This window comes from Aethalodelphis obliquidens, unplaced genomic scaffold, assembly GCF_003676395.1.
Source record: "Aethalodelphis obliquidens isolate GAN/ISIS:26980383/991018 unplaced genomic scaffold, ASM367639v1 scaffold19, whole genome shotgun sequence".
Classification (NCBI taxonomy): Eukaryota; Metazoa; Chordata; class Mammalia; order Artiodactyla; family Delphinidae; genus Aethalodelphis; species Aethalodelphis obliquidens.
Genome location: NW_020837963.1, coordinates 3,714,359 through 3,729,296, shown reverse-complemented (window position 1 = coordinate 3,729,296; position 14,938 = coordinate 3,714,359). Strand labels below are relative to the sequence as shown.

Below are 14,938 nucleotides of genomic sequence, written 5' to 3'. Positions count from 1 at the left end.
TCACATGCTATTATCAATAACCTCATAGACACAGTTTTTAAAAAGTATATAGAAATAAACAGTAAAAATTAATGTTAGTAATTATTTTATTTACCTAATATATTCAAAATATTTCAGCTTGTAATCAACATTTTAAAATTATTGGGAGATTTTACGTTCTTGTTTTCGTCCTATGTATTTTACATTTACAACACCTCAGTTCGGGCCAGCCACAATTCAAGGGTTCAGTACTTCTGGCTGCTGCATTGGACAGCGCAGCTCTACACACCTTGCTGATGTGAGCGTGGGGCGGGTCTTAGTCAGATGGGGGCGGGGCTTAGTCAGATGGGAGCGGAGCTTCTCAGAACGCGTTTTGGGCCTCGTCGGCTGCCGTAAGAAGTGCCGGCCGTGGCGGCGCCACGTTCCCTATCGCGGAGGGAAGGGGATCGGTTGGGCCTCGGGGCGGTTGGCCATGGCCTTTACGCTGTACTCGCTGCTGCAGGCGGCCCTGCTGTGCGTCAATGCCATCGCCGTGCTGCACGAGGAGCGATTCCTCAAGAACAGTGAGTGGGGCCGCGGGGGCGGGCCGAGGGGGCGGCAGCGAACTCCGGCGGCGCGGACGCGAGTCGGGCCGCGTGAGTGGACCATTTGGGCCGGGACAGACGGGCGGCCGAGGGCTCGCCTCTTGGGGCCCTTCCTTGAGTGGGGAAGGCGAGCCACTTTTGTCTCACCAGTGGAGTGAAGATTGTTCAGTGGGGTGAAGATTGTTCAACAGACGCCCATTGTGTGTCGGACCCTGCGTGTCGGGATGGGGGGAGGCGGGGATGAGCCAGGAAACGCCCCTGCCTGCGTCCAGTTTAGGTTAGGAATTTAGTACCCTTCTCTGTGACCGCTTTTAATTGTCAAAAACCTGGGGTGTGAGTTTTCAGTGAACGAGGGAGGGGCGTGGCTCATTTTGGAGCGTAGGTAATCAGAAGAATGAACTGATGGAAGGCCATAGGGGTTCCTGGGCTTTGGGGATAAGAGGAAAAGGGACGTGTTGGGGTTATCACGACATACAGTCATCCATGTTCCAAGAAAAGTTTATTCAGCACAGTTTATTGGGTGCCTAGGATGTGCCAGGCTAGAATCTGAGAATACAGAGAAGACAGAAGTTACGCCTACCGGGATCTCACAATCCAGCGACCTCTATGCCACCTGGGCAGACTGCTTTTTTCTGCATGAGGCACAATTACGGCAGGATACTGCGTGATGTGCATCACTTGTCACAGCGTACCAAATATGTCTGTGTAGATCACTGAAACTCAAACCCATGAGCAAAATTTATTGGTTTCATTTTTTCCTTCAGGAGAGATTTATTAAGCACGTATTATGTGCCAGCTGAAACTGAGGTTAAAACAGTTGCCTTGCCCTCCTAATGAAAGTTAATCTAAATAAAAACTGAACAAGTACCAATAACAAGTATGCAGAATGTTACAAAACAGAAGTGCTGGGAGATACTAGCTTGTGAATCTTTGAAAGTTTGGAGGAAGTGTGTCTAAACCGAAATCAGATAAGTCAGTAAACATTAACTAGGTGAAGGGTCGGGAGGTGATGAGTAAGAGCTGGTGTGAAAATTAGTGTGGAGAGTTCGTAAGCAGGGCAGTAACATGACTTGATTTGTGTTATTTGCTGGTTACTGTGTGGAGAACAAACAGATCAGAAGTGTAGAAGAGTGGATGTGGAAAGCACCATTCCAAATAGGGCAAGTAGAGATGGTGGGTATAATATAAGTTGAATGGGTATAATAACAATATTGATACCTAACACTTAACACTTACCATGTGCCAGGATCTGTATATAGTGCTTTCTACATATTAACTTGTGTAACCCTCACAACAACCCTATGAGACAAATACTGTTTTCATTCCTGCTTTACAGATGGGGACCAGAAACACAAAAGAGTTGGTAGCTTTCCTAAGATCACACAGCTAGAGAGCAGCAGAGTTAGGGTTCAGTTCAGGCAGTCTGACTCACGTTCATCTCTTCACCACTGTGCTATCCAGAAAAGTAGAAGGAATCACATTGTGGGTTGAATTGTATGCCCCTAAAAGATATATTAAAGTCCTAACCCTTGTTTCCTTTTTTGGAAATAACGTCTTTGCAGGTGAAATTAAGTTAAGATGAGGACACACTGGAAAAGGATAGACCCTACGTGCAATGAGGTGTCCCTATGGGGAGAGAGAGATACAGAGACACACAGACACAGGGGGAAGAAGGCCATGTGACAACAGAGGCAGAGATGAGTGGTGCATCTGCAATCCAGAGAATGCCAAGGATTGCCAGTAACTACCAGAAGCTAGGAGAGAGGCATAGACATTATCCCAAGAGCCCCGAAAAGGAACCAACTCTGCCAACCGCTTGGTTTTGGACTTCTGGAACTGTGAAAAAATAAACTTTCATTGTGTTAAGCCACATAGTTTGTGGCACTTTGATATAATAGCCCTAGGAAACTAGTACAAATCAGAAGATATTTTAAACGTAGAAAAGATAGAATTTACTGTTTGGACATTGGGAATGAGGAGAGAGGAAAAAGTCAAAGATCTCTCTTGGTTTTCTGGTTTAAGCAACTGAGTGAAGGGTAGTAGCTTTACTGAGTTGGCACTGGTGGAAAATTGTGGGGGGTGGTGCAGGTAACAAGGTGAAGAGATAAAGAAGTTTCGCACATGCTGAGATTGAGATTTCTGTGAGATATGCCAAGTGGAGATATAGAATAGTCAGTTGGACTTAAGTCCATAGACCAGAAGCAAGAGCCAGAGTGGAGACTGAGATTTGAGTCTGTCAACCACAGATGATAAATTAAGCCATGTGAAGAGATGAAATTGTTCAGGGAAGGAATAGACTACAAAGGAGAATTGTTGACCAGGACAGTCCTAAAATCTCTTCCAGTATTTAATGTTCTGGTAATGATAGAAGAGCTGACAGGAGAAATTGATGAGTGAGCAAAACAGAGAGATAGGGAAATCTAGACAGTGGGATTTCACAGAGGCCAAGGAGTGTTTGAAGCAGGAGAGAGAATACAACAGTGGAATGTTCTGAGAAGCCAAGCAAGATAAGGACTGAAAAGTGTCCTGAGGATTCAGGGTAGTAGAGGTCATTGGTGATTCTGTAAGAGCAGTTAAAACAGTGGGTAAAATCCACATTGGAATGGGGTGGAGCGAGTGGAAAGTCATAGAATGGAGACAGCACAATTATCCAAATGTATCACTGAGTTGGAGGAAATGAAATGGTAGGTGGAAGGGGATGCAGATATATGTTTTTGTTTTTGTTTTTTTTTTTGCGGTACGTGGGCCTCTCACTGTTGTGGCCTCTCCCCCTGCGGAGCACAGGCTCCGGACATGCAGGCTCAGCGGCCATGGCTCACGGGCCCAGCCGCTCCGCGGCACGTGGGATCCTCCCTGACTGGGGCACGAACCCGTGTCTCCTGCATCGGCAGGCAGACTCTCAACCACTGCGCCACCAGGGAAGCCCCAAAGATATGTTTTATGATTGTTTTGTTTTTTAGGTCTCAGCAGCGACAATGAGAACTGGTCAGGTCTCTTCAATAAGTCAATGCCATGAAATAAGTGGGGAGGAAGTGACCACTGAGGCAAATATACAAAATATAAAAAAGACAAAAAGAGAGAGAGAGATGTAGGGAGATATTCATATGCAGCATGTGGACCTTGATTGAATTCTAGTTCAAACATATCAACTGTAAAAAATATTTTGGGGGGCTTCCCTGGTGGCACAGTGGTTGAGAATCTGCCTGCCAATGCAGGGGACCCGGGTTCGAGCCCTGGTCTGGGAAGATCCCACATGCCGCGGAGCAACTAGCCCCGTGAGCCACAATTACTGAGCCTGAGTGTCTGGAGCCTGTGCTCCGCAAGAAGAGAGGCCGAGACAGTGAGAGGCCCGTGCACCGCGATGAAGAGTGGCCCCCACTTGCCCCAACTAGAGAAAGCCCTCGCGTAGAAATGAAGAGCCAACACAGCCATAAATAAATTAATAAATTAATTAAAAAATATATATTTTGGTAACATTTGAAGAAATTTGAGTATGGAGTAGATACTAGATGATATTAAGGAATCACTGTACATCTTGTTAGTGTGATAAAAATGCATACTGAAATATTTCAGTACCAGTAATTTATTTTTAAAGTAATCAAGCAGAAAGAAAGATGAAGCATGTAGGCAAAAAATCAATAATTATTAAATCTGAGTGATAAGTATGTTTTAAAACTTTCATAATTAAAGGTTAGAAAAGGAATTGCTAAGGGAAAAGATCTAGTAATGCGAGAAAAATAAAAGGTACCGGAGAGAAAAGAGGTAATTGATAACTCAAGGATTCTGAGAAGGTGGATAGGGATGGGTCCAAAGGCACAGATGAAGGAGATGACATTAAGTGGGAGGTGGGATACTTTCTTCATTGAAAAAGGAGGAAGGATTAGCTGGAGAAGGAGGAGGTTCCCAAATTTGGTGGCAGGAAGTTTTTCTTCATTCCTTATAACAAATAGGCCAGTCACCGTGAGCTAGGTGGAAAAGATGTAGCAGTGAGCATAACACAGTATCTTTGTTCTCATATCTTAGAGTCTAATTATACGGATACTTGAGTCTAAGATAAATGCTTTGAAGGAAGAGAACTGGGTGAGAACCATGGGAATATAACCTCCTGGTTGAATCAGAACAGCATCAGTTCTTAAGGAAATAGCATTTAAAGCTAAGTCCTGGAATAGGAATAGGAATTAGCCTATTTTTAGGTACCTTTAAGGCTTCAAAGTAGAGATATCATGTAGGCATTTGCATATACAGGTCTGGTGCCCAGAAGGGAGGAGGTCTGGGAAGGATTTACACGTGGGGATTTTTGGTGTTGGCTGGTAATTTGAAACCATTGGAATGAAGTCTATTTCTCAGAGGGAGAAGAGGTTCAAGGATTGAGTCCTGAGATTACTCATTCCTGTCAGGGTTCTTGGTTGCAAGCAATAGAAGCTGACTCTGCCTGATTAAACAGAAAGAAATTTACTAAAAGGTTGTTGGACAATAGAACAATGGAGCAGAGTGGAGAATCCAAATACAGACACATATTTATATGGACACTTAATTTATGATAAAGTTAACAGTAGAGTGTGATAGAAAGGATGGTCCTTCAATAAATGATTCTAGGTTAACTGGATATTCAAAAAGAAATAAGTGAATCTTGACCGTCTGTCTCTGGCTAAACACATAAGCCAATTGCAAGAGCATTGTAGATCTAAATGAGAAAGGTAAAACAAAGCTAGAAGGAAACAAACTTTTTCTGAAAGGGCCATATTATAAAAATAGTAGGCTTGGGCTTCCCTGGTGGCGCAGTGGTTGAGAGTCTGCCTGCCAGTGCAGGGGACACGGGTTCGTGCCCCGGTCTGGGAAGATCCCACATGGCACGGAGCGGCTGGGCCCGTGAGTCATGGCCACTGAGCCTGCACATCCGGAGCCTGTGCTCCGCAACGGGAGAGGCCACAACAGTGAGAGGCCCGCATACCGGAAAAAAAAAAAAAAAAAAAAAAAAGTAGGCTTTTGCAGGCCAGGTGACAGAACTGAGGCTATTAAGCGGGTATCTATATAACCATTTAAAAATGTGAGACATCATTCTTTTCTCTCCCAGCTTTGAGATCTAATTGACAAATAACATTGTCTAAGTTTAAGATGTACATGTGATGATTTGATACACGTATATATTGCAAAATGCTTACCACAGTAAGGCTGGTTAGCATATCCTTCACCTCACATAATTATCATTTTGTTGTTAATGTTGTTGTGGTGAGAACATTTAAGATTTACTCTCAGAGCAACTTACAAGTAAACAGTGTTGGATCACCATGCTGTACAGTAGATCCCCAGAGCTTATTCATCTAATAACTGAAAATTAGTGCCTTTTGACCAACATCTCCCCATTTCCCCTACCATTCCACTCCTGGCAACCACCATACTACTCTCACTTTCTATGAGTTTGATGGTTTTAGATCCCACGTATAAGTGAGATAAATACGGTACTTGTCTTCCTCTGAGTTATTTCACTTAGCATAATGTCCTCAAGGTCCATCTGTGTTGTCACATATGGCAGGTTTTCCTTGTTTATGGCTGAATAATATTTCATTATATATGTACACAACATTTTCTTTATCCATTCATCTGTCACTGGACACTTAGATTGTTTCCATGTCTTGGATATTGTGAATAGTGCTGAAGTGAACATGGGAGTGCAAATATCTCCTCGAGATAATGACTTCATCTCTTTTGGAAAAGTACCCAGAAATGGGATTGCTGGATCATATAGCAGTTCTATTATATTTTAAATTTTTTGAGGAACCTCCATACTGCTTTCCATAGTGGCTGTACTAATTTACATTCCTGTCAACAGTGCACAAAGGTTCCCTTTTTTCACATCCTTGCCAGCATTTATTGTCTCTTGTCTTTTTGGTAATAGTCATTCTAACAAGTGTGACGTGATATTTCATTGTGGCTTTGATTTACATTTTTCTGATGAATAGTGATGTTGAGCACCTTTTCGTGTACTTGTTGGCCATTTTTATTTCTTCTTTGGAAAAATACCTAATCAAGTCCTCTGCCCAGTTTTAATCAAATTATTTGGAAATGCAATTATTAATGGAAAGCACCTCCACAATGGTAGTGTGAGAACCTCCACTGGACCCTCTTTCCAATAAAACAACTATAACTAGTGAAAATTATTTTAAAAACGAACATTTGAAGTCTCTGGGAATTGTCATAAGAGGGTACAACAAATGAAGAAACTTTTTTTTTTCCCCCAAGAAAATCTATTAAAGCTCAGTAAGAGCAGTGAGAATCTCTGGCATTTGGGCCACAACCAGCTCTTCCTTCTCTCCAACACACACACACACACAAAGCAAATGATAAAGATTACAGTGAAAATTAATGGAATACAGAGTAGAAAAACAATAGAATTAACAAAACTAAAAGCTAATTCTTTCAGAAGATCAACAGAATTGGCAAACGTTTAGCTAGACCAAGAAAAAAGGAAAGGAGACTCAAATTACTAAAATAATGCCTGTGATGACCTTGATTTACTTCATTTCTTTGACTGGCTAACTCTTCAGCCTATCCTTTAAGGCCTACTTCTGGCATTTGCCTTTCCCAGAAACCATCTCTGACCCATTTTGTGGGTAATATACCACTGCAGTTTCTTTTCTGTCTCCTCCAGTAGACTGACAACAAGGGTCCTTTCATCTTTACAATTCATTCCATCAGTCAATGAATGTTTTCTAAATAACTTTATGTTCCCATTGTCATATTCTTGTGATTCTTGACCTGAGAGCTATTATATTTATACACATAGGTTAGCCATTATCTTGGCAGTAGTGCAGAGAACGTGTTGTTTCTTTTAGTGCTCCACAATGATGCTTTATGTACAAGAAAAAAATCATATAGTGGATTTATCTATTTATCTATTTATTTATTTTTGGCTGCGTTGGGTCTTCGTTGCTCTGCATGGGCTTTCTCTAGTTGCGGCGAGCGGGGGCTTCTCATTGCGGTGGCTTCTCTTGTTGTAGAGCATGGGCTCTAGGTGTGGTGTGGGCTTCAGTAGTTGTGGCATGCAGGCTCAGTACTTATGGCTCGCAGGCTTAGTAGTTGTGGCTCACGGGCTCTAGAGCGCAGGCTCAGTAGTCGTGGCACACGGGCTTAGTTGCTCCGCGGCATGTGGGATCTTCCCAGACCAGGGCTCGAACCCGTGTCCCCTGCATTGGCAGGTGGATTCATAACCACTGCACCACCAGGGAAGTCCCACTCCTTTTTTATGTCCCCTTTTTTTATGGCATCTTGTTCTCTGGGGTTTATAGCTACAGTAGTTGTTCTCTCTCTAAGGATGTTTGTTTTTTTAAAAAATGAACTCCTACTTCTTGCATTGTCTCTTCCTCAAAGTCTTCTTTTCTGGTTTTGTTCTGTCTTTCCACGTTAAGAATTGTTCCCTCTTGACTGTCAGTTCATTCTAAAGAGTAAAGCACTGAGAGGCTGTTAGGAAGCTCTGTGTATGTGGTTGGGATTTGCTCACCAGTGGGCCTCTCTGTAAGTTCGCTGTCTCATTAAAGCCCCGAGTATGTCAGTATCTGAAGTCTTCTTGGGCAGCTGGTCAATTTCCAGAGTAATTTTACAACTTCCTGTCTGCAGAATATAAATGTTCTTATTTCCAGGCTTATGTGAGACACAAGCAAGGAAAGTGGGCAGGAGTTTGACACTTGGTTTGCAGACTTTAATTCAATCCACCCTCCCTAGATGTCCCCAGGTCCAGAGCTTCCATGCTTCAGTCTCTGCTGAGAGTAAACCTCCTGTCTTCTGAGGGTGTAAGAGAGGGACATTCTTCCTATCAGTTCAGTTTAGGGAAGGGGATGGGATGGGAGGGGAAGGAGGAGCGGCGCTAACTGCTCTTGTGGAGACTTTTCAATTAGTCCTCCGGTGTCTCAGCTTTGTCGCCCTCACTGGCATTTTGAAGTTTCTTTCAAGTTTCCAGGGTTCTCAGCACGATTCACCTCAGTTTTTTATTGTGTGCTCCCTGGATGTTTAGGTTTCAGCCTTCTCTGTTAAGTCAGTTATTCTTCCCTTTATTTTTTATTTATTTATTTTTGCGGTACATGGGCCTCTCACTGTTGTGGCCTCTCCCATTGCAGAGCACAGGCTCCAGACACGCAGGCCCAGCGGCCATGGCTCACGGGCCCAGCCGCTCCGTGGCATGTGGGATCTTCCCGGACCGGGGCACATACCCGCATCCCCTGCATAGGCAGGCGGACTCCCAACCACTGCACCACCAGGGAAGCCCTAATGTCATTTTTAGTAGGGTTTCAGGAGAAAGCTAAGATAAAAGTGTGTATCCATTGATGGGGTTCAGGACGTGCTACCCCCAAATAAGTCACCGTGGCATGTTGAATATCTTAAGCTGAAGGAGTTAGAGAAAACACCAGAATCAGAGAGGTCACTCCGCCCTCCTCCCTCCCTGGCCCTTCTTTCTTGAAAGCAGGAGATAAATCTCCCGTGTGAAAGGTATCCTTCCTGTACCGGGAGGAAAGGAGACACTCTTATCACCAGAGACAGGGAATTTAGGGCCAGGAAGACTGTATAAACAGACATTATTGCATTTCCTACCTATAGCCCAAACCCCTTTGTTTTGTTAATTCTTCACAAATTTGTTCTTTTGTCTAAAAGGTAGAAAAACTTCCTGCTTTGGTCAGTTTTTCAGATCTTCATTTTCTTGTGAAGACTCCCAGGTACATGTAAAAACTTAATAAAATTTGTGTGCTTTTCTCCTGTTAATCTGTCTTTGTCAGTTTAATTTTCAGACATAGCCAGGGACCCTAAGAGGGTCAAGGAAAACTTTCTCCTTCGTTACAGTAACCAATATGTTTAACCAAAACCAGGCTGCTTTCTTATTGTGCAGAGTTGTTAAGTAGGTTTATATGAGTAAGACTAAACTGGTTTGGAAAATGATACACCAGGTGGTGGTGGTCATTTTGTGTTTTATGTCCTTCTAGAGACACTATTATGAAATAGTTTTTACCACATTATAAGTAGTTAAAGGCTGGTACTACACCTTTGAACTTAGATTACAAAAAGAGGACTGCCATGTAGTGGAGAATGCTGATTGAGCTCCCTGGAAGAGTGAGACAGGTATGTGGGAGAAAGAACTTACAGTAGAACTTGTTATATGGTAAAAGTCAGCGTTAGAGAAACAGCGTAAGTGTATTTGCTTGTCGGAGACAGAAGTAGATGCAGAAGTAGGAAGCAAGATGCAGGTGTATCTTCTGAGATTGTTTTTATCTTGGAGAGATGTGTACATTTAATATTGGAGGATTTCTTCCTCCCTCCCGCAAAGCTACAATTGAATGATTGGTTACACTTCGTGTGCCTTTAAAATAAAAGAAACATGTTTCTTTGGAAGTTTTATCTGCGATTCTAGGATTTACCTTATCTTTCTTTATTCCAAAATTAACTTGGTCTGCTATAAATTCAGTTTAATTCCACAAACATTTACTAAGTACTTGCTCTGGGTCGGGGAGAGGGGAAAGGTAAAGACAGACTAAATTCAGTTCCTGTCTTCCAGGAATTTATAATGTAACTTACAATCAGTAGTTACTATTTGGGGAGCAAAGAGTAAGGTTTATTATGACATGGGAGGGAATTAGGAAAGGCCCTGACATTGAAGTCAGATAAACCTAGATTCAGAAGCTGCCTTTAACATGTATAGCAATTAGTGGGTAATTGAGTAACCACTAGTTACTCGGAGGGTTGTAGTATGATACAAGGCTAGCATGTCAATTTAAGGAGTTTCTAACTTCACTCAGTAGGCAATGGGAATCATCACACATTGTGAGCTAGAAAGATCTGACACTTTAAGGGAGAAAGAAGTCGAGAGGAAATTGCAGAGGCATCTGTTGAGAGTCTGGCAAGAGATAGTAGAGGCTGTGGTATTAACCACTGTGATAGAAGTTGTGCTGCGGGAGCTCAAAAAAGAGTGACAGCCCTGTGGATGGGGAAGGCTGTAAGCACAAGTGAGCTAGGCCTTGAAGGGTGAGTGGGAGTGAAAACACATCAGCTCTGCTGTGAACTTGAATTTTACATTAGTTTTATACCACAACATATCTCAGTGTTGATGTGACCAAAAAATTTAAAAAAAACAAGCAACCGTTATTTAACCTTTATTTCAACCAAGTAAAAGTTGATTAAACAAAGTGAAATCTTGTTACCTGATACATGGTTCTTTCATGTATAAAATAAAAACTTGTTCTGTCTTCAAGTTTAAGGGTTAACATGTCAGGAATTAATTAAGCCGTGTAGTTATATGAGAGTAAAAAAATACAGTCATGTGAGATATGAAAAGTGGACCTGAAATGAGGACAAGAGAACGACGTTGCAGAAATGAGGACATGTAAGCCTCTAGAAGAATGCGTAAGGCAATAAAAAAAGAATTAGCAGATAAAGGTAAAGAAATAATGATTTATATTATCAGGAAAATGATAGAAGGTAAAAGACTCATTTACTGAAAATAAGTGGGGTTAGGGTTAGATAATAGGCTAAATTCCTTACCTCAAAATTGAGAAATGAAGAGGAATGATCAAGTTAAAAAGATGTGCCTCTGTTGTCGGGTTAGAGCATGCTATGAAGGCGTAACCAAGCTGCGACCACGTTTACATTAACATTTCCCCAGGTGAACAGATAGTGAAGCTCAGCTGCAACACTTTTATACTGATAATTACTTCGGGTTTTATGAATTCTGAATTGAGCTAATTATTCAACTTGACAGTATGCTTTGGTTTTCAATTCTGACCTGAAAAATATTGTTTGTTAGTTTAGAAAAAGAGAAAGAAAACAATCAGGGTGTCACAACAGTCATCTTTACTGAATACAGTGCCATGGAAGAATTTATTAGACTGGTTTATTTTATAAAATCAAAATCGAAATTAAATGAGTTTGTGCTGCTTATCAAAAGTAAAAAATATACTCAAGTTTTTAAGTCATATAATTTATGTCTAACAAGGCTCAAAATCATCTTTAGAAGGTGACTAATGAGGGAGCAAGGTGAGTGCATAATAAATTTTATCACAGCTAATCATCTTTATATTATGCAGTTGGCTGGGCAACAGACCAGGGAATTGGTGGATTTGGAGAAGAGCCAGGAATTAAATCTCAGCTAATGAACCTTATTCGATCTGTGAGAACTGTGATGAGAGGTAAGAAGAAAAACTAGTGGAACGCTCTTAATTTTGTGGTTTGATTTAAGTAGCAAAACTTCCAAGTGTGAATGCCATTTTTGTAGTGGGAACTTTTTTCTATAATATTTAACTTGGCTTTACTGCTTAAAAGTTACTAGTTTCTTTCCTAGCTTGCCTCTTATTTTTATCTAAGCCACTTGATGCAGATGGAATGCTCAGTGATGTAATATTTGTATGCTACCTGTATGTCACCTCTCAGAGTTGAAAGACAACGGTGTTCTTACCTTTTAGAAATTCTTTTGCTTCTAAGTAGAGAAGTCATCTGAGTCCTGTAAGACTTTCAAGAGAAAAATACAGGTCCCATTATCTGCTATTTTTATTAGAAAATATTTTAGAGCAACTCAAGAATTCAAAACCTTTTATTTAAAACCATTAAAATTAGGGTCTCTCTCTCTCTCTCTGTCTCTGTTAGCTGATTTCATCACAGCTTTGGGTAGAATGATAAGTTTCATTCTTAATTTAGTGATGAAGCAACAGAATCTTCTTTGCACTGTATTTCTACTGTCAGTTGTCACTGGCAGCCATGTGGGTCTACTTTTGCCTGGGTCCAGTATGCTTTTGTGTTCCCAGAGCTGCACCAGCACTATCCACAGATGACTTTATATTGATCTTGTACCAGTGTGACCCTTATCCCCAGTCACACAAGCCCACTTTACAATAAGTTTTGGATTTTATGATCCAATGCATGTTTGAATGTTACTTTGTTATAAGGATTTGCAATGTGATTCTGATGACATACTGTATTTCCATCCTTCCTGGATGCTAGTAAAACTATGTCTTCATTTTTTTCTGATTTTTTTTAGTAATAAAAAACTGTTTTGTTTTGTTTTCTTTGCAGTGCCATTGATAATAGTAAACTCAATTGCGATTATATTACTTTTACTATTTGGGTGAAGATCAATGGGGGAAATGGAGACTCAGGAGAAGAGCTGCCAGCAGAAGTTATTACTTCAGTCTTTATTGGAACATACGTATCTTAGCTGGCTGACCTTGGACTTGACAAAAAAACCAGAGTCTGCCAATAAAACCAGAGTCCCTATTTATCTGATTTTTTTAAATGTTGCACTTATAGTTTTATTGCAAAAAGATCAGATCATCAGAAGCCAGATTGAAATACATTTGATTGCTGACTGCTGATAAAAGTTCATGCTATGGTAAAGATTGTTAAAAGGGTGCAGGACTGTCACTTCTGTATTTTTAGAGGTTTCTTTCTTTGACTTCTCAGGGATGAATTTTTTTTTCAAAGTTCCTTGTGTCTTAGCTATGATGTAAGAATGATTATCCTCCTAGATAAAATTTAAAGGATTTTTAAAATATAAAATGTTAGATAGGAAATTTGGATTATTTTATTTTGAACTCTTTGGTTAAATATTTTGTCTGTATACTGTCTCAGCTATGAAAAATTCAAATTCATAGTAACTATTGAAGAGCAATACTCTGATTTCTGGGAGAATTCTAACTTTGTAAGTCGGTTAGTCACATGATGATTGTGTTTTTAAGTTTTAAGTTCTTTTCATGCGTTTGTTATTTTATTAATTGGCCTGAATGATGAGACCAGGTCAGTATCTACATATTTCCATAGGTAAAAAAAAAATCTGTATAGAAAAGTCTATGCCCTTTTTAACAATGACTTATTTTTTAAAATCAGCATAAATAGCAGCCTGCAGGAGCAATCCTAAACAATCACCATTAAACCATACTACGTAAGAAGACTTTATTGTGAAGTGTTTACCTCCCCAAGTTATCACGTTTCCGTTTCTCGGAGGAGCACATTAAGGGGTGTGATTTGTAATTCTTCATTCTGTCAGTCAGTAGAGCATTCATGGTGGATAAATTGTCTTTTGTTTTTTTATGTCTTAGACCATCCCATATTTGCTTATCCCATAATACTGTTTTATGCAGAAAGATTAAAACAATGTAAATGATTTTTCTGGGAAGTATTAGTTATAATATTTTAAAGGGGGTGGAATGGAATCTTTGTCTATAGGAGAACATTTGTAAATAAAGTTCAATTTCCAAGTCAAACACTTGTTTTTGTACTTCAGTATATAACCTGTCTGTTAATTAATTTCATTTTGTGTGCAACACTTATATATGTTCTTTGCTGTAAAATCATTGAGCACAGATTTAATGAAAGTAAACATTCACATTCCTTTTTTTTTTTCTTCAATGAATTAACAGAATTGCTGACATATATCAGGAAGACTCGCGAGCAATTTTGATTCTATGACTTAAGTTACTTCTAAAACTTTGGAGCAGGTATTGGATGCCTACTGGCCACGCCTGAGCTGGAGATGGAAGAGCGGAAGATCTCTGAGCAGGGGGGCCTTGCAGCTGAACCAAAGAAATGTATCAGGGATCCTAAGTTGATTACTTGGCTCATGGGAGTAACTAATGTATTTGGCACTTAAAGGCAATGTTCTTTTGGCCTTAGAAGGATCTGATGCACAAGTTCAAGTTTAAGCTGCTGAACAGATTGAAAAGTAGCAGTTAGTTGAGGGCACTCCTGTTTCTCCACAGGCAGTGAGCCATATAGAATTTTAAAAAGAAAGAAAAGAGAGACCTTGGCCTGATACCATTTTCATTAAGACATTACAACACACCTTTATATTCATTAATTGTCGGAATACTGTCCAAGTCCACACTCCAATTGAGAGCAGTCATATTAGGGCAGGATCAGTTTTCTGTAGCAAAGTGGTTCTGAGGAAAGTGCAGCATGGACATCAAAATATTTCATCTCTAAAGGACTCTTACACAGTTCTAGCTTTACTGTGCCTGAAGACAGGTCTGTAAGCTTTCACAGGTTAACCCTGGTTTATCCAGAGAAGTTGCAATTCAGTAACGATAGCATCTTGTTTTAGTAGATAGTAACTTAAGTGCCTGCCTGCCTGCCAACATCTTTCCCCTTAGCCATTATCAGGATTAACAATTTGTGATTATTCTGGACTCCAAATATCTGTGGTGTTAATGGTCCTGTGTATTCTGACCCTGTGTCTGTATGCCTATGACCTGTGGTGAAGGCTCTTGGCTGTAGTGTGTACAAACTCAAATTCATACCCTAGTCCTTAATCAAGTACAGTGGTTTTCAAACTTTGATTGTTAACAGAACTGGATTTTCAAAAGAATAGTAACATAGAAGTGTAATCATCCGATATCTAAAATAGATGG

At 40.5% G+C, this 14,938-nt stretch overlaps 1 protein-coding gene across 1 annotated transcript; it reads left to right on the top strand.

Annotated features, from left to right (window-relative positions):
- The first annotated feature begins 363 nt into the window (after positions 1-363).
- Positions 364-13,795, top strand: IER3IP1 (immediate early response 3 interacting protein 1). The gene is made up of 3 exons (XM_027118447.1): positions 364-542; positions 11,627-11,728; positions 12,609-13,795. Exons 1-3 carry the CDS (start codon positions 452-454, stop codon positions 12,662-12,664), a joined length of 249 nt encoding a protein of 82 aa, XP_026974248.1. The 5' UTR covers positions 364-451; the 3' UTR covers positions 12,665-13,795.
- The last annotated feature ends 1,143 nt before the right edge of the window (positions 13,796-14,938 follow it).

Bases quoted from the DNA above. Each gene is read 5' to 3' on its own strand.
- IER3IP1 (XM_027118447.1), top strand. From the start codon at position 452: ATGGCCTTTACGCTGTACTCGCTGCTGCAGGCGGCCCTGCTGTGCGTC. The intron at 543-11,626 runs GTGAGTGGGGCC...TATATTATGCAG, and splicing joins GGAGCGATTCCTCAAGAACA to TTGGCTGGGCAACAGACCAG. The intron at 11,729-12,608 runs GTAAGAAGAAAA...TTTTCTTTGCAG, and splicing joins TGTGAGAACTGTGATGAGAG to TGCCATTGATAATAGTAAAC.